Source organism: Podarcis melisellensis (genome assembly GCF_964234715.1).
Source record: "Podarcis melisellensis genome assembly, chromosome: 7".
NCBI lineage: Eukaryota > Metazoa > Chordata > Lepidosauria > Squamata > Lacertidae > Podarcis > Podarcis melisellensis.
Window position 1 is genome coordinate 76654115 of NC_138539.1, and position 20317 is coordinate 76674431.

Here is a 20317-nt window from a genome sequence, read left to right on the forward strand (position 1 = left end):
ATCGGGGTGGCCAACTTTCAAGAGACTGCGATCTACTTTCAGAATTAAAACCAGGCAGTGATCTACCCGTTTTTGGGGGGTTCAGCTCAAAGTTGTTGAGCTTTCTTTAGGGAGGAGAAAAGCCCCATTTTTTAGGGGTTATTTTTTTTTGGGGGGGGGAGTTAAAGGCAAAGGTCAAAGGGGGTAAAGTCACTCACAAAAAGATCGCTATGGATCAAAACAGCAGCACAGAGAAAGCTCCCATCTTTCCTTCCAGAGATCATACAACAATGGAGGGCAGGGCAAAGGGGTAGGGCAGGAGTCAGTTTTAGCGACGCTAAGGAAAGGGAGCCAGAGATCGACCACAATCTACAAAAACTTCTCGGGGATCTGCCAGTAGATTATGACCAAACTGTTGGACATCCCTGATTTAGACTACAGCTCCCATCAGCTTTGTTGGCTGGTGGAGAACATCTGTACTGCAAGATCCAAGAGGAGCCTACTCAGAGTCGGTCTCCATTGCTTGGGAACAAGGACAAGTGCAAAGGAAAACAGACTACTGCCCCCTGCTGGATCTCTGGCATGCTGCTCTGCATCTGAGCATGGGCATTGCATTTGCCTGCTGACTGCCCTAATCCTGGAACCAGGCATTAACAGCATTCAACCTACATATACCGCCTTTGCCCTGCCCAACAGTGAAGCCAAGCAAGGACACAGTACAACTGGACAAGGAGAATTGGAAAACCGTACATGTTAATATGCTGTAAAGTGACTGCCATGTCCCAAACATGTACTTTTATGAGTTCTTAACCTTCGACCGCAACCAAAGACGGGACTCAAATCTCCTTTCCCCTCCAACGAGGATGCTTTCCAAACTACAAAAGGAAAAGTATCATTCATGTTGTTAGTAGCCAAGAACAAAGGATCCCATCATCACTGAATCAGGCATCACTTTATGTGATGCAGTTAATAGAGCCAACTTTAGCCCTCTCTCTAGATTAAAACCGGAGGTTTCGGATTTATACGGATATTACTTAAGGGCTTTCTTCTGGCAAAAAAACCCATCACTGTGCTGTGGGGCTTGTTTTAGCATGAGTGCCAAGAGTTCCATGTTTCAACCGATATATTTTTGTGGTATGGCTGGTTTTCTGCACTTCCAAGGTCATGACAAGTTCTGATTAAAACACAGTGTTCTGAAGCGGGGGGGGGGGGGAGTTCTGCAGCTCTTGCCACTGAATCGTTTCTTAGCTCTTTTTGCTCCAGATCTCAATGAAAAAATGATGAATCAGTCAATGAAATAAAGCTGCTGCTAGGTGCATGAAATATCCATTTTTAACAACAACAACAAAAACATTAACAACAACTTGCCACTGCTCTTCTCTGCATCCCAAAGGATAAACACAAGTCAAAAAGCATCACCACTTTTCTTCAACTTCAGTTACCCATATTTTAAGAGTAGTTGGAAAGAAAACAAACTGTGGAGAAACAAGCTATTGGGTTGTTTGACCAGCTGTAGAAAAAACTTGTGGTTTGTTAAACAAACCATGGCTTAGTATTATGTGTGAACTACAGCACAAAGTGAACGCACTGCAGAAAACTTTGATTCACTGCTATGCAATGTGTGTAATGTTCCTTAGAGAGTATGAAGTAAAATCACAGTTGCACAGCAAATAGCTCCAGCACCAAAACCTCACCAATTTTCATAGGAATTCTGCAGCAAACATGTTTCATAGCTAGGGCATTGATTCTCAAACAATGTGTTCAGCCAGAGGGGCTGAAATGCATCTTGAAAAATTAAAGTACTACACTAGATGCACCCAACACTATATCGCCCAAAGCATTGAGCCAACATCTCTGTCCCAACATATCGTCTTGAAAGAGGCAAAGGATATACCAGGATTTCCTGGTATTCACAGCTGATGAGTGCAGGGCAATCGCAGAACCATCACTACAGTCTAGAAGTCACAAGACAAAGGGGAAAAGCAAGATGATAGGAGGCATTATTAATGACTATTATGCATTTGCAATGATGATGTCTACCCATTTTTCTGGGATTTATCAAGAGTATGAAATTCTCTATTTCCAAGTGTCAAGGGCATCACCAATTTTCATCTAGAAAACGAAAAGTCAAAACTGTACCCCAGGTATCCATATGGATGTTGCTTAACAAAGACTTACAATTCTCTGCGTATTAAAATAAGAGAGAGAGCAGGGCATAACTAAAAATGCTTCGCAGGCAAGTTCATGATCATGTAATAATACAATGTTGGCTTATTAACACATGCATTTAGTAATGCATAACATAAAATAGAAAAAAAATGTCTTTGCCTGATGAATTAGTAACTAAGATTTGAAGGCTCTTTAGGAATTATGTAAGTATATGTTTTTTCCCCTTCCTGAGACATTACAAGAAATGATAGAACAAAAGTATCCACTTCAAAACCAAGGGGAATATTAAGAACCAACATACCCACAAACACACTTATTCTGGAGTAGTCATAGTGAAGTCACTGGGACTAATCCGGAGGAAGTGGTTTGAAGGCTATGACTAAGATTCATAGAAAGATTCATGAAAGAGCTAGGCAGGTGAACAGCTGGGTTTAGATGTCTGATGGGATGGCTCTTTGGGGTTCATCAGAGACCTTTTCAGCCCCAAGAAATTTGGCCTTTTTGGTTTCCATCAAATTTTGAGAGGTTCAGCCTTCTCAAATCAGCTTTGTAGCACTGAGAGTCGCCACAGAGCTGCTTCCCAATCAGTAATGCAAAAAGCCCCATTCTATGGAGGGCAGAACATTGTCCCACTGCTTATGGGTCAAAACTAGACCCTTAAAATCACCCCTATTTAGCAGTTCAGCTTAGCTGGATCAAGGAAGTGAAACTCAGAGAGATGGTGCTTTAATATGTTTCTCTCCTACCTATTCATGCACCCTCAACATTCACATGCCAAGGTGTTATTAGCTCTGACAACCCCCTCCAGTTTTTCCACCTTTAATGGCCTTCAGAAAGGAGCTTCCAGCTAGTTCACACATACATGAACATAATGTGACCATCTGATGCAGAACACATAAACTGACTGCATAGAAAAGCACTGGGTTTGACTTGCAATGCAAATGGTGTTTGATTTGCGATGGCTCAAATCCTATGCGACTTCCCTTTTTTTTTTATTACCACCAAGTTATGAACCTAACATGCATGAATTAGCCCTACAATACATTAGGGCAGTGTTTCCCAACCTTGTGCCTCCAGATGTTTTTGGCCTACAACTCCCATCATCCCTAGCTAGCAAGACCAGTGGTCAGGGATGATGGGAATTGTAGTTCAAAAACAGCTGGAGGCACAAGGTTGGGAAACACTGCATTAGGGTGAACTGATATTTAAAAGGAGCAAGTGGGTGGGAAGAAAACGATGGGGGTCTCTCACCTTATTGTGGTTTACATGCAATGAGGGTCGGCCCCCGTCTCTTCTAAAGCTCTTTGGAAGAATTCGAACCTCAGACCACATCCATCACAGGCAGAAATTGTGCCCCTAAACTCAAGCTAACAAAAGCCCATTCAGGAGCAAATTGTTATTTCCTTAGACACCCTCCTCCTCTCTGCATGGGCACACGTGAAAATAGGTTTTTTTTTCCCTTTTAAAAAAAGACCTTCAAGTTCGTTAAAAGGGAGATTTCAACTGGAACTTCCTGTTTATGAATTGTGCACAAAAGAAGGCTTGAGAGACGGTCCGCACTGAGAGAAGGTAGGAAACACAGGCCTGCAGTGCATTAGCCGACAGACATGCCTCTCCACAGCACCCAGATGTGCTCTCTTCCAGGGGAGATTTTGCAGCCCATTGTTCTGGCCGACTCTGGCGAGGGTCGACAGCAACACATTTAACAACTTCCATCTGTGCCACAAAGGCTAGGGCTACGCACTTCTTTCAGAACTGGCTCGCGTCCAAGAGTTACACCACCCTGCAAGCTACACTGGATACTTTACTGCATTCCAGCCTTCACCCTCTTTTCCTGAGCGCCCTTTCCCAGCAACCGCCTCACGGTAACACTATCCCTCAAGTAGAAACGGAGAGATATATTACATGCACGCACCATCGTGATACTGGATGTGAATGTTTTCGGTTGTTTTTTTTTAAGTACTTAACGAGGAAATCTCGTGTGTTCCATTTGAGCCATAAATCTTACCTGAAGTACAGCCGGAATCAATTACGGCAACAAATCCTGGGCACAAATATGAGAGCCCTACGTGAGCAACACCTAACCCCACTCTTTTTCAGCCTCTCTATGTAGGAGCTGAAGGGACACGGGTGGTGCTGTGGGTTAAACCACAGAGCCGAGGACTTGCTGATCAGAAGGTCGGCGGTTCGAATCCCCGCGACGGGGTGAGCTCCCGCTGCTTGGTCCCTGCTCCTGCCAACCTAGCAGTTCAAAAGCACCTCAGAGTGCAAGTAGATAAATAGGTACCACTCCAGCGGGAAGGTAAAGGGTGTTTCCGTGTGCTGCTCTGGTTCGCCAGAAGCGGCTTAGTCATGCTGGCCACATGACCCGGAAGCTGTACTCTGGCTCCCTCGGCCAATAAAGCGAGATGAGCCCCGTAACCCCAGAGTCGGTCACGACTGGACCTAATGGTCAGGGGTCCCTTTACCTTTTATGTAGCAGCTACAAGCTCTCTCTGCAGGGCGATAAAACGCACACAACAGGAAGCGGTGCCCCCACAGAAAGGGATACACATGCCCCAGTCCAGATTACGGAATCAAAGATTCGTAGAATTGGACGGGACCAGGGAGGTTCGCCTAGTCCGACCCCCTGCAATGCTGGAACCATCCACCCAACGTGGGACTCGAATCCACAATCCCGAGATTACGAGTCTCATGCTTGTGGATCTTAAAGACTTGTGAGACCTGTTTCTTTTCCTCAATTTATACTGTTCTCTTCCATTTGGGATGATTTTGTTTTATAATTGTTTTGTCTGTTTTATAAACAGATAAATGAAGTGGAAAATCAGAATGCATTTGGATCGTGGGGATCAGATGCGCTGAATCTGCGCTACAGCTCCCCGAAAATGATAGTCCCACGTGGACATGTCTTGCAGTGCTTGGCAATACTCAGTGTGTGCAGTCTCATGCCAAGAATGGAGCATTTTCTGCTCTGGAAAACATAGGGCAGCCCAGGCTTACTTTCATGGGTCTCCATTTGCGCATGTTTGATTAGGGTTAATAGGATTTTTTAATAACTAAAAGGCAAAACTAATAGAACCCTCCTCCCACTATTTCCTGTTACACTACAGAATGCATTAACATGTCTCATGTTTCTTTCGGTTTCCATCCATACTGTTCCATGTTACCTTTGAAATTTACCAGGGAAACATGGCTTCGTATGATCTGTTAAGGAAGTAGGAAGGTATGCCTCTGGTTATTTGAAAATAAAAATCAAGTGTGTCCATTACACAATCCAATATACAGTGGATGCTCGGGTCGCGAACGTGATCCGTGCGGGATGCACGTTCATAACCCGCAGCGTTCGCAACCCGCAGCGGCACGTCTGAGCATGCGCGGGTTGCGATTCAGTGATTCTGCGCATGCACAAAGCGCGATTTAGCTCTTCTGTGCATGCGCGACCTCCGAAACCTGGAAGTAACCCGTTCCGGTACTTCGGGGTTTCAGAGCATCCATAACCTGAACAAACACAACCTGAAGGGTCTGTAAACCGAGGTATGACTGTACATTTCCACTGCTCCCTACAGTGGAAAAAAAATCTATTATTATTATTAATTTATTAAATTTGTATCTGTAGATAACGATGTTTTTGTTTTACTCTAATCTCTCCCTGTTACATTTCCCTAAAGAATCTTACATTGGGGCAGAAAATGCGGTAACAGTTTCTCTTCTCATTCTTCCTGGGAGAAGACTTTCTCTATAACAACTTGTCGACTGTTTTGTTTTTAAGGCATTATGATGTAGTAACACAAAGGATTTTAATCTAGCTTTTAAAACATGTATGAATTTCAATACTCAAAGAAAAAGTTTGGTGGGAAAGCATGCTTGCTGCCCAGCCAACATCCCAGTACTGCAAAGTGTGATATAGCAACTATAGATGCCTGGAGGAGAATCAATATTGAAAGGGGTCTGTCTATTTTAAATAGAAGTGACCATATATCAAAGAGGAGGCTGAATCTTACAAATTTCAGTTCTTATTTACAGACATGCAATATGTACAACGGTAATTAATGAGGTTTCGGTTTATACAATTTCAGTCATTTCTGATGACTTGCCCCCAGAGCATCCTATATAGGTGTGAACAATGTGAGGAGTTCTACACAGACCAAAAGGAAACAGGATAAAAAAAACACACACCAGAATGGACTGCACAACACCCAGGAACTATATAGACTTCCTGCCAGGTGATTCAGCTCATTGGAATGCAAGCCATTTGCTAGCCATTCTTAACTAGAGGCGTAAGTGGGAAAACATTAGGGTGGCCTTGGAAAGATTGATTTCTGCCCTATAATGTGCAACAATGATTAATAAAGTCGGGAGGCTTTGACAGACCTCGAAAAGAGGAAAAATGAATAAGCCTAAATGCCAATGCATGGAAGTAATAGTTTCACTTAATTTTTAGATAGTCATCAGCATGCATAGCGCATTGGCCACAAACATGAGCTTGAGATAATCAGATTCTTGCATGAAAGCAAAATTCTCTTATGATGCATTTCTGCCTCATGTTTTCCCTCTTAGGTTGCTCACAGGTCCAGTATGCTTTTAAAAATGTGCCATCTAGCCAGGTGCACTTACTTCCTGCTGCTTGTGCCCAGCGTGATCATGCTCTATGAGCCTAAGCAGGCAAATGCAATGTGCTTTATCTACCTGGTTTGGTACAGCATTTATCCGAACGACACTGCAGGCTGTGGCATCTGAGAAACATTCCTGCTAAGTAACGCATCTGGGAGGTTGTCAGATGTTCCTCAGAGAAGTTTATGCTATCTTTGGAGCTGGAATTTATCATGAACAGCACAGTGAGATCTACAGACTTTTCAAAAGGCACACGAACTCTTCCACTACGAAGGACATGAAAGGTACACAGTTCCATGCTGTTTCCAATTCATTTCAGACATTTGTCACACATCAGCCGTACCTTGCGGTAATTTTTCCACAGTTGAAACTCCTTCAGCCCAGATGCATGCCCCAGGTTCAGTCTACCCAAACTGTTCCTAATTCACTTTGAGCTTGCAATCCTAACTGGTAAGCAGTTGTGAAGCCAGTGGGATTTGATTCTGAGTAAGTTATAAACCACAGAGCCTAGGGCTTGCCGATCAGAAGGTCGGCGGTTCGAATCCTCATGATGGGGTGAGCTCCCGTTGCTCAGTCCCTGCTCCTGCTAACCTAGCAGTTAAAAAGCACATCAAAGTGCAAGTAGATAAATAGGTACCGCTCTGGCGGGAAGGTAAACGGCATTTCCGTGCGCTGCTCTGGTTTGCCAGTCATGCTGGCCACATGACCCGGAAGCTCTACGCCGGCTCCCTCAGCCAATAAAGCGAGATGAGCGCCGCAACCCCAGAGTCCGGCACGACTGGACCTAATGGTCAGGGGTCCCTTTACCTTTATCTTTAAGTTATAAACAGGATCAGGCTGCACATGAACATTAGAATGCCTTAGACCCTTAGAATGCCAGTGGCTGCATTTAGATTACATTCAAGATAAGTAGGGAAACATAAAGATCCAGATACATTTTAATCAACCTCTATGACAATGGGTTTCAACAGTCTCTAGTGCAAATCCTTGTAATTTCTATTCATCAAGCAATTTTCAAGTATCCCATTCCTTTCACCCAAAGAAACAGAGACCTTTAAAATTTATTACCCTGGTTAGATTTAAGTTAACGGCTGCTCATGCCGGCAGACTAAACAAGCCACAGAAGAAGATAAAACTTGTTTTGGAACAGATAATGACATCTGATAATATTGAGAGCCAATCAACCCATTTGTTGGATGGCTGGTCTGGTACAACAGGCAAACAGAAAAATCTGATCCCTGATAGGTTTGTGTATCTTTGTGATAGTGTATAGAAGACACACAGTTAGCATTGATGTATTAATAGACTGTATCCTTTTTGATTCCTGACTTGCCTGATCATATTTAATTGGAAATGTTTGATTTGTAGATGTTTGAATCTTTTTTCCCCTTGAAGGTTTTCAAAAATTTGCATAAGATAAATGACATTTTAGATCATGCATTGCCCCCCCCCCCGCATCAACCTTCATTTCATGCAAATGGAAAGCGGCTTCATTCTGCTACAGATAAATATTCTTAGGCAGACTATTGGACAGGAACAGCTCTGCTACTCTTCCCCATTCTGGCTTGCAAATCCCCATTTCCACCCCCACCCCCCTGTCTCCCTTTACAGCAATTTAGGAATGGAAAGAATAGCATCGCTGTGCTTGTATCTTCTAGAAATAAGAGTCTGATAGAAGTTATTTGAAGTACACTTGGTCTCCCCTTTGCTGGTATTAAGCCCACAGCATGCTATATTGTTCACCTAAACACATCTGCTTCGGAAAAGGAGGGGAAGCAACCCTCTGCTCTCCTCCCGCCCAAACCAATATTTGCCTGCCATCTGTACCTAAGTCCAGGATCCAGTATTTGCAGCTGCCCGGCTGCCCATTTCCACAGTACGGCGAATGAAGAGATTCCAGGGTGTCAATTTGCTCAACTCCGTTTGACATGGCAAACTGTTTGCTTGCTGCAAAAGTCCTGCAGAGGATTTCCACACACCGTGCTCTCCTCCTTCTCCTTCTCCTCCTCCTCCTTCCCTCTGAGAACTCCTTAGCTAAGAACTGAGAGCAGAATAACAGCTCTTTTAAAGCCCCTTGTCGTAGCTTCAGTGCAGCGACTCCCTTCAGGGGATGCTCTCCTCTGACTCACTTGCACAGCGCAGCTCCAGATTTTAGGCTCACACGTGGGAATAGCCAGATGCGATGGCTTACCCTCTACCGTAACTAGCCTAACTGAAGTTCAAGAAAAATTCTTGGCTCCGCCGACAACTAGCTCATTCGGTCCCTCTGGGAGGCTGGAGTGCAATTCAGCGAACAGAAAGGACCGTGGATGGTTAATTCCACGATGCAAAAGCAAGGGACCAGCCCATCCAGCAGTAAGGCCTTCTCCTAGTCAAGCTAATAAAAAGCACATTGCTGTATCATGAAATTAAGCTCGAAAATCATGAGTTAGGCATTCTTTTCCAGTGCTACCTTAATTTTCAACTTATGGCTATCCCAATCATAAACACCAGAAGCTACTTGCCAAAAGGGAGGGAGAAAATGCCACGACATATCACTGTTTTGTGTGTGATTGGTTAGTGTAAATGCTCACATATATTTTTGGCTATTTCGATTCTAGTGAATGTTTAGAACTGAGGGAAAAAATGGTTCCACACCACTTTATGATACAGAAATGATTCTGCCATTCCTTGGGAACTTTTCCTATACTAGCGAAGGTCTCTTCAAATATTATGAGAAAGCCTGTATGTACACTGTCAAATATAGCATCACATACATATGCGTTTCTGTGTGTATATATGGAATATCTGTGTGGGAAGACAGTGGCCAATAGGAGGTGCTATTTTTAAGCTCTACCTTCTTAAACAGGATGCAGCCATTAGCAACTATATATTTACAGAAGTATCACAAAATGTTTGTTGAAGACATTTTCATCTTAGTTTGAGTGTCATAATGGCTACAAAGTATTATCACTGTGCAACTCCTGTAGCCAATGTGATTGATGTTCTTTTTGCAATTTACCGGTAATTGTTTAGGCCTTCTTTTATAAATTACAGCAAAGAAATCCTTCCCCACACCAGCTGCTTTGGGGGGCAAAGGAAGGCAGAGTCTTCCCTTCTAAAGTAACTGTATTGGACAATGGGGGTCAGAGACAACAGCCCCTTTGGTCCAAACCAAGGGTCAGCAACTTTTCTCAGCTGTGGGCCGGTCCACCGTCCCTCAGACCATGTGGTGGGCTGGACTATATTTTGAAGGGGAAAAAATGAAGGAATTCCTATGCCCCACAAATAACCCAGAGATGCATTTTAAATAAAAGCACACATTCTACTCATGTAAAAACACCAGGCAGGCCCCACAAATAACCCAGAGATGCATTTTAAATAAAAGGACACATTCTACTCATGTAAAAACATGCTGAAACCCGGACCGTCTGTGGGCTGGATTGAGAAGGCGATTGGGCAGTATCCGGCCCCTGGGCCTTAGGCTGGCTGCCCCTGGTCCGATCTATACAACAAACACTTTGCCAACATGCAGTAAACCTGACACGCTATGGCAAGAAGAAGCTGGGAATTTAGAGGAGGTTGCAAAAAGGCCTTTCTCTGTTCCTTGGCCCTTCCACCTTGCCAAGAAAACATGGTTTGCCAGCAAAACCCACCTTTTCTTCTTTTATTGTAAGACATAGTCGTAGGACGTTCTATAAATTATTATGTCCATGAAAGCCGCAGGAAATTGCAGAATCTAACTTTTAAGTATGGCCCCTCCTGCACCCTTCCCATTAAAGCTGGTTGTGTAAGAAAGCTTAGGTGGGTGGTTGCGTTTTATAAAGGCTCCAAGGACTCCTTATTTATGCAGGCCCTTCCGTGCTAAAATATTGGCTTAGTAGTTGTTGTCCCTCTGCCTGCTTTTAAGTTCCTGCTTTCATTGATTTTTTGATGTATGTTACTGTGAATACTGCTCCTCATTTTTGAGGATTTTATATTGAAGAGAATACGGGATTAATAGATGGAGCATTTGGTGTGGGAGTTCTTCTGAACTACTGAACAAATTTCTCTCTGTTACGCACTTTACAATAATTCCCTAGCCTTATAAATCACAATTTGTCATTTTGGCAAAATGCAACTTGGAAATCATGCTGAATTGCTCAAACTCACAGGACGCAAGGCCACCCAATCCCAAAAGTCAAAAGGTCCAACATAAGGCCGCAACTGTTCAATGCTTGGATTAAAACGCAAGTTACACAAATTACCAGGAATTTTATTTACAGTACACATTTCCTGTAAGGAGAGAGGCAGGGAGTGCTTGCTCATGAACTCAGCAGCAAAGAATCATTCCATCCTGCCAGTTTCATCTTTGTTCTCCGCCCTTAACTACCTTGGCCTCGGCCAAAAAAGCTGCACAATCTTCCCCAACAAGAAAGCTTCAGTAAATCATTTGGGGGGTCAATACTTTCTGGGTAAGCACAATGTGACTTTATAACAAATTCTGGACACAGTTCTTCTTGCCTTTACTGTACAATGTGCCTACAGTTTCAGCACTACCAGCACAGCTGCACCCAGTAGGGTTTTGGTTTCTTAAGTTATAAACACAAAGATTGCCCTGTTCATTGAATTCTCGCGGTTCCTTCTACTCCACAGATATTTTTTTTAAAAGCCAGTTTGCAAAGGAACTGAATGACTAGAAAACTGTTTCTTTTGGAAAACATCTAGGGTATTATTTCATGTAGCTTTGCATCCTTGCAAACAAAAGCAATTTTTTTTACTGGGTCAGCCAGATGCTGACCCATTTGAGTGCAAATGGCCCAAAGGCCTTTTCTTCCAAGTGCTCAATAATTCACTGCATCTCCACCCCACACCCCCCCCTGCCTGCAAGACACAGCCAACAGCTCTGCTTTCTTTACAGTATCCTATTAAAGGCCTTTTCGAAATTGATGGGAGATGGCCTGAAAGGCTCAGGAATTGCTTCAAGGTGGTCAAAAAGACTGCATAAAGAATTCCGCCTTCTAACTTTTGTTGTTTGTGAAAAAGAAGTGACTGCTCAAATGTGGACTGTTAAATGAAGCCACAGCTGGAACAAGGAACATTCAGGTGTGGCAAATGCGTCTCAGCTTCTAGCTCGCCTGACTTTACAAATCTTGCCAAAACTGATGCAAGTGAATGAGACATTAGCACAATGGGAGATAATAAAAAAACCCTGAGCAAGACATCAGAATGTCCACATTTATGACTAACTAGGATTTCATTTAACCCATTCACGTTCTCTGAGGAGCTCCAAAATTGAGCGGTGAAAGTGTGGCAATTCACAACTAAGCAATTAATTAGCCGACTAATTGGAAGCAAAATCCTGAGCTTCTGAATATGCATGCCTTAGAACACTTACTGGCAAAATTATGACTCAAGCATACAGATCCCCAACTCTGCTTTAATTTTTCAAGGCACTGTCAAGGAAATACAGAATAAACCAACATAGATAATACCTAAATCCTTTTGCCTTACCAGATGATTCAGTTATGTTTTATGGTAAATGCTGGCCAGGAATAAGCTTACTTACGTTACTGAAACCCCAAAAGTTGCAAGAGATTTGCAACACCATTTGCCCAAGACTCAGAATCACTAAAACTGAACTGCTTGCCATTTTTCTGCAAGTTTGTTATGGATTTTTTAAATTTATGTTTAGAAGACACTCAGGTGCTATCATGGAAGTCCTCTTAATCCATAAAAGCCCTTAAACGCTATATCACAAACTGCTTTTCAAAGTCCTGATAACATCAGAAACAGTTTGTCATGCGGCCTAGTGGCACGTGGAATTAATTGCACGCCCAAGGAAAGACTGGCCACAATGTTCAAAGCAGCTGTTTGGGACTTCTTGTTTCCGTGTTTGTGGACAAACACGGAAACAAGAAGTCCCAAACAGCTGCAAAATAAATTCACTAAGCTATCTTGAGAAATGCTGTGTTTATCACCTAAATTACTTTAAGAAGCAAGAACAATCTGATGCAGGGCAAGCACACAAAGACCTTCTCTCTGCAGCTGAACAATTTATTGTTCTTCTGTAGTGACTGTGGTTCCTACACCTTAATAACTCTTTTTATACTGTATTGCTATGTCCTTTTGTCAGTTGCCTTGAAAGCCTAGTGCAGAAGGACAAGGTATAAACCTGATAAGAAACAAATAATACATTGACATAGTTGACTTAAAACAGGGTATCATAAGCTAATCAAGTCCTTCAAGGCCTGAGAGGCAGTTGTTTATCATGGGCTGGCGTATCAACCGTGATTTTTAGGAACACCAGTCAATTCAGTTGCTGTTGCTACATCATCAGAATCCGGTGGCCCTGACACCCGCTGATTTCAGAACATTCTCTGCTAATGTTGAAATGACTTTAGAAAGAGACAGAAGCAAATGTAGCCATCCTGTCACATACACAACCTGAGTTCACTCCAACAACACATCTGGCTGCATGGTCAAGTGTCGTCCAGGAACTCAAACCAATTGTATATTTAAGTGTGTGCGATAGGCCCGGTGTTCACACAAAGCCTTTTATTGAGAGCTATTAAAAACCAATACTGTACAGAACTATGCCCCCAGCAATATGACAGCTTGCATATTTTGGTTGATGAAGAAGAAGCGAGCAGAATAAACAAAGCCTAGCATACTGGTGTTTTAACCATCCTAAGGTTTAGCTGTAAAAGTTTTTCTTTGTAATAATAACATTATCAATAATAAGCATTCAAAGATGTGAGCATTCAAAGCACTTCATAAACTCTCAGTAAACTGTCCAACAGTCCTTAAAGTATTATCCACAGATTGCAGGCGAGGTTCAGAGTTATTGGCTTACTGAAGGATACTCAGGCCAGAGACAAGATTAAAACCTGGGAGTTCTTGGTTCACAGCTCATTTGCTTAGCAGATAGGCTGCAAACACGGTCTTAAATATATGCTAAGGTTTATTTCCCCCCGGGAAAAATTCTTAACAATTGCAACTTAATGATAAGTTGTTCCATGATTTGGTTCTCTCTAAAACCGGAGAAAACATTCAAAGCTAAGTATCTAAAACCAGTTTACTATGTCTACTCTGCAAGCTCTTCCTAGTGCATATAAGAAAGTTGTGGTGGTGAGACTCTTGAAGGCTGCATTCTCTCTCCAGCTCAAACTGTTATGAAGAGTCTGACAAATACATTAAACAGAACACCGAGACAGTTCTGAGTACACGGATGTCTTACACCAATTAAGTATGGAACAAACGGCTCAGACTTTAAGAAGCAGTTTGTACTGGGTAAGTCTGTTTTACAAGTACATACAATATATCTTTTGGTTTGTTCTAAACACACGGCGCTCCCCTGAAACTTCTCTAACTCCCTCAGACTGTCAAGCACAAGATTGTCATGCGCAAGGGTCCACAAATATCACGCTGGTGTTAACAGGCATTATTTGTGGGTGTTATTTACCCAGCGCCTTCAAGTTCTTTGCTGCATTCAAGGTGGGAGTATCTCTCTCACACTTTGTGCTGACCTCAGGAGAAAAGCAGTATAAATCTCTTTCACCACTCCTTTCTCCAAAGACCAGTGCGAACCTTGACCCCCTTGATCAGCTTCCAAAGTTTTCTCTGGGCAACGTGGATGTTGAGGAGTTGGAGCTGCGCTCTCTCGCTCCTGGCACACTGGCCTGGTTTTCACCAGGTGCAGTCAAACCTTGCCCCTTAGTGAGACTGCATGGGCTCCTGGAGAGGAACTCACAGCTGATTTTCTCCTTTCTGGTCCTTTTGGCTACTATGCCAAAGTCTGGATTAGCATGTCAACCAAATCAGGGCTTGTTACCCACCCTCGTCACTAGCCACAAGGTTTAACTAAACCCAGATCTTGGTTATATAGCTCACGGCTAGCGAGGAGAGAGCTTTACCACCAGACTCAATTTGGATGACAGGCTATGCTAAACCTTGGCTTGGTTCAATATGGCTTGGCTGCAAAAAGGAGAAGGGAGCTCACATACTCATGCAGTCTTGTTAAGCCAAGGTCTGGCCAGTGTGTTGTGCGAGCAAACCTGTGAATAGACCCTTTCCCTTTCCTCCGCAATTCACAGGGGAGAACTGGGAGAGGGGATCTTAGCAGCTGTCGGAGGGTTCTCGGTTTGTAGATCCTAGTCATCTAGCTATATGGCAATACATGCTTTTACATTTGGGAGTTGTGTGGAACTATTGCAATTTTTTGAGAAGTCACGTGGTACGTCCCACAGTTCTTCAACCACTCCAATAGGGCTGTTCAACAAGCACAGCCAAATTACCACCCATATTTTATCTGTCACACCCATGGGGCTGTTGGAATACTCAGTGTGGACAACAATTATGTGAAGCTCCACTTTAAGGTCACAACCCAAAATCTACAAAACATGATGCACAGAGTCTCATCATACATGTGCAGGGCTGCACGTATGATCTTTTTCTTTTACTTCTTTATTCTTTCTTTGTTCTTTTTTCTTATATCTTATCTTTCATTTCACTGCTTTATTGTTAATAGCATTTTATAGAGGTATAAATAACTGTAAATATGAAAAGAGACAAAATATTCTCTAATTTTTTCCCCTTGGTTAGATGTATTTTCTTTTGTTGTGAATATGTATGTTTTCTAATTTGTACTTAATAAAAATACTTAAAAATAAAAATAATAATAAATACATGTGCAGGGCTGAGGTGATGGTCATTTAACAGGCATGAACCCCTGTAACTCCTAAGCCGTGCACCAATTTCTAAAGACCCCCTCAGAGCACTGATAAACAAAACATGGAGAAATATAAGGGTAGATGACTTCCAAGTCCTCGTTCTCCTACCTTTGTGGTTGAAGATGCCCTCCATCTCCATGCTGCTTCGAGAGTGAGCAATGCAGAGAGACCCACAGGGTACAAGTCCTTCCGCAGCTGGGGAACGGTCGGTGGTTCGTACTAGGCACCAATCAGGCTTATCGTGTGGCCGCTCTAGAACCTCCACTGTCTGACCACGGCGGATTGTCAGCTCATTGCTGTTGCATGCCGTGAAATCGTGGATGACCACGGTCAACTCACACCCACCAGAGAGCTGCAGAAGAAGCCAACAAAACAGGGAAATTTTTAATACCGTAGGCTTACGAATTCTGGTGGGGCATGCCACCCACATCAATATATTTTCAGTATTTCTTACAATGGTCATAAAACAAGCAGAGGCAAAAAAGCAATTCTCGGCCACGTTCTAACACATTGCAAGGAAAGTGATTTTACTGTGCCAATTTCGTTAAACCGGTTGCTGTCATTTCTGAACTCTGAAAGGCACAGGCGATTCTGTGAGGAAAATGTATTTGGTTATTAAGGACACTGATATGCCATGCTAAGGAAAAGTGTAAGAAGCTATCTGCTGCGGAGTCACTTTTTTTAAAAAAAAGTTGGGTCAATTCCTCCTTTCCTTTCCACACTCTGTGTGACACAACTTTATTCAGGATGTCTGCAATTCTCTCAGAGCTTTCCCATGACCATTGCCTGCCAGTCTTGCTTCCTAAATCCTAGTTCTGGAAGAGGGAGAGGGGGAGAGGGGAGGTAAAGAGAAGCCTTATGTTTCTCATAATGAAGTAAAATAAATCAGCATGAACCCGTCAAGACACAGGCAGGAATTAATCATACTGCTCCTACTTAAGTCTCTCTGGACAGTCTCTACTCAAGTTATGAGGTGCACACTTTCAGAAACAAGCTGCCTTCTCGCTTGTTAAATGTGAGCTGGGGTGCCCTTTCCCACCTCAAGCCTACTTCTCTTATATATTTGCTCTCAGTCCATTCAAAATTATGCCAAAGGGAGGCTGGGAGAGGGGCTGGAGGGGGGAGGCAAAGGAAAGCTCTCGAGTTTTTTTTTGGCACTGATTTATTTTTACGGCTCTCCCTAGATAGGAGTCAGGAACAATTGAAAACAGCTGTATGCCCGAAGGCTCTGAGAAAAGGGCCTTTTTGATTTAGAGTTTGACCACAAAACGTCAAAACGTAGGCCTCCCTCAAACGTACGCACACCGACAACTTTGCAAACAGAACATTCTGAAGATCAGCCTGAATAACAGATCATTCAAAACTGGGCTCTACCAGCTTTGTCATGGAGGATCAAGGCTCAAATAACCTGCAAGTGTCTGGAACACATCTGTCTCCACGTGGGAAGCTGGCGTTCCTGCAGGTTTGGGCGCTGGTGTATTAAACCAAACAAGCAGTGCAAACGAAAAACAAGGATGGAAGGGAGAGGGAGGACTTAGGGCAGATCCTTTGTATGTATAACTAGGGGGTGCACCCCTGTTTCCTCCACTCAACAATCACCCCTAAATTAACCCCCTAGAGCCTCCAACCCTATTCAACTACTGCACTCACTTTCCCACTTCTTAACTCCATTTCTGAAGCCATATCTTGTATTCTGCAGCCCTGCTTTACACCCCTGTTGCACACAGACCACTCCCATGGGAATCTCTTGCCTCTTCCTCCTCCTACTGCACACTGCAATGTCTAAGACCAGGGCTTCCGGTTCCTCCAGGCCTTACTGGAGGCAGCCCCCACGACAGCAGGAGATCGTTGACGAAGGAAAAACAAGAATGATTGAGGGTAAATCATCCTTGCAAATTCCGCCCTGGGGATGGGAGAAACACACTTCACTCGCAGTTTGTCTTGGTACCTGGCTCTCGCTCTGGCATGGGATGCGGGGGGCAGGGAGGCGCTGAGTGCAAAAGCACTTTTCCTGCCGAAAACCCTTCAATGCCGCCATTAAGAAGCAGAGGTTCTCTTGTTAATTAGAGCTTAATTTGGACTAATGTACAGACACACATGCTAGAACAGATGAGATCACAAACTGCGGAACAAACCAACTGCAAGGACTTTAAGGTTTGAATTTGAGATAAGACTTCATTCGGCGCAAAAGGTGGTGGTGGGGGGAGGGAAGTCTACGGTTACTTTATTTAAAGTTTTCTTCTCTACATTTATGATTCGGCAACCCTCCTATGAATGTTAGTTCAAATTATAATTGTACAAGCGAGGATGGAGGAAATTGGATTATAAATATGGAATATATCTTCAAATGGAACGGTGTGTGCAAAAACGGGGGGGGGGGAGAGGAAAAAGGGAGGGAAGCTCTATTTTGCAAAAGGTTTACGATGGAAACTTAGAACTGACTCTTCCCCATCCTTTTGTATCTATGATGTGAACTGTATAATGCTAAGAGGATTTGGAATTTAATACAATTGGAAGGATAAATGGTCATATATCTTCAGCTGGAAGGAAGGATGAAAGGCATCTATGAGCTGCCAAGGAACTGATAAGGTTCTTTATTGAGTCATCTGCAGTTCCACAGACCACTCCTTGCTGAGAGGAAAAGTGGTGAAAACAGCTTATTTACTGGGACAGTTCTCGGTGCAAAACAATGAAGCACATGATGGAGTGATGGAGAACTTTCTGGAACAAAAATGGGAAATCAGCTCCACCCAAGGCATGATGGATTAACAGCAACAATCAGGGAAAACATGACATCTTACAAGGACAGGAAGAAACACCAAGGACAGAGTAATTGCCACACACAGAAAGAACAAGGATCTAGTTTGAGTTCCTCACTTGAAATTTTATAAATCATTTAATGTGTCAACACAAATAGAAATTATTAATACTACATTTGTTGTAGAAGGGATTATTATTATGACTGGAATGTAATTGAAACTAATAAGATTTTGGAACCCAGAAATAAAGAAAACCATCAATTCTTGCACACGGGGGGGGGCACTTTAACTAAATTATATAATTCGGTATTTGAATGATTGGTATTAATAATTGTATTATAAAGTGGTATTGTTATAATGAGGCTTTTATTGGACTGCAATTGAAAACTAATAAAAGATTATTATAAAAATTAAAAAAGCAACTACTAAGACCTTCTTTCAACTTCCACCCAGTTACAAGGCCACTGTCTCCTACTCTGCAGCCTCTCTTGCACTCGATTCCACCTTCACACCCAGTCCTTTGCTTCTTATTTGCTTTTCTGCAAGCCCCATTTTCACATTCAGCTCCCTTTTCCCTCCCTCAACTTTCCCTCAAACACAGACCCCTTCCAGAAATAAATGAATTGAGTAAAGTATTGTGCAATATTTGAGGGTTCTGCACCCACTGTCTCTCTCTCACACAAGGCAGCTGAGCTGAAGCTTTGAGTACAACAACAAGGGAGGAATACTGAGAAGAAAATGGCAGTTTTAAGCAATGGCAGAGGTTTGAGTAGAGCAAGCGGAAGGGTATTTGCATGAGCAGTATCATTTTGCTTTGCTAAAGCCTTTTCAAATTTCTTTTTAAAAAAATCATAAGGACTGGAAGCTTGCTTTAAGAAGGAAATATATTTTCTGGATTCTGTGTGAGAGAATATATTCCAGATTATGGAACCTTACTGTGCTACTGGTATTCTTTGATAATTTAGCAGGAACTGGAGGGGGGGAACCTATGCTCTATAATTATCTAAGTGAAAGGCACACCTCAAAAATCGTGACAGAATTATTAACTTTATCCTATTTTCTTGACCGAAACATTTGCCTGTTTACAGCCTTCCCAAGGTAGTCAGTCAGCCAAGCTGGAATTTAAACACAGAAGGAAATTAAACACATACTTATGAAAGCCTTTTTACTGAAGAGCATTTCAAAGTGTTTCTTGTTGCCTCAGAGATACCATGCTCATTCCTGAGGAAGCTGTATCAAAGTGGGAAACGCCATAAAGATAAAAGCTTGCTCTTCACAGTGCATTGCAAAGCACAATGACTTAGCTAAGAGGTATTTGGGAGGGCAGATGGAAGCCCAGCCTTGCTCACATCTTGGGGTTTGAGAAGGAAGGGTTCAAGACCGGAAATCTGCAATCCCAGTCATATTCACTGGGGAGTATGCCTCATGGAGCACAGCAGGACTGACTGACGAGTAAATTGCATAGAAGTGCATTGAAAATGCACCAGGGCAGGGAATCCAGCTCAGGAAGTGCAATTTTAAGGTGCTTAACAGCTTCTGCGTCTCTCTCCACTATTAACCACTGAGGATTTAGCAAAAGAAGAAGAGTGCTACCGGATCAGCTCAAAGATCCACCTAGTTCCACGACCAGTGCTCAAAATAGACTATTAGAAGCCCGGCCATCCTGGCACCTGAGAAGAACCACAAAATGGCGCCCCTTCCACCAGGGAAGAAGGGATGAGTGAAGATCTACATCAGGAAAAAGAGGGGATCCATCTGACTTGATGAATCCAAAAGGCTGTCAAGGAGGAGGCAGATCTTGACTCCAAGGAACAGGCCACAGCCATTACTGATCCTGTGGCGGTGGCAGCAGTGGGCGACGCATTCCTTGGAGGCAAGATCTGCTGCCCTTGTGGAACCTGCTAGCAAGTGGGGCGGCCCATTTCTGCTCCCCAACCATTGGTTTCCAGCAGCCTACTGCATCCAGCACGGGAGGCAGCATTCAGTCATCATGGCCATTAGCCACTGATAGGCTTATCTTCCCTAAATTTGTCCAACCCCAATAAAACTCTGGGCGGCTCCCAATCAAGTGTTAAAAACAGTACAGCATTAAATATTAAAAACTTCCCC

The 20317-nt window shown here is 43.1% G+C and overlaps 1 protein-coding gene across 7 annotated transcripts in view; it reads right to left on the reverse strand.

Moving 5' to 3' along the window:
• TRIO (trio Rho guanine nucleotide exchange factor) overlaps positions 1–20317 on the reverse strand; it is a 255311-nt gene that overhangs the window by 53646 nt on the left and 181348 nt on the right. For all 7 annotated transcript variants that reach the window (XM_081919102.1, XM_081919103.1, XM_081919104.1 and 4 more), the window contains exon 34: positions 15558–15801. In XM_081919102.1, the coding sequence (XP_081775228.1) occupies positions 15558–15801 (244 nt within the window). The remainder of the gene's footprint in view (positions 1–15557; positions 15802–20317) is intronic.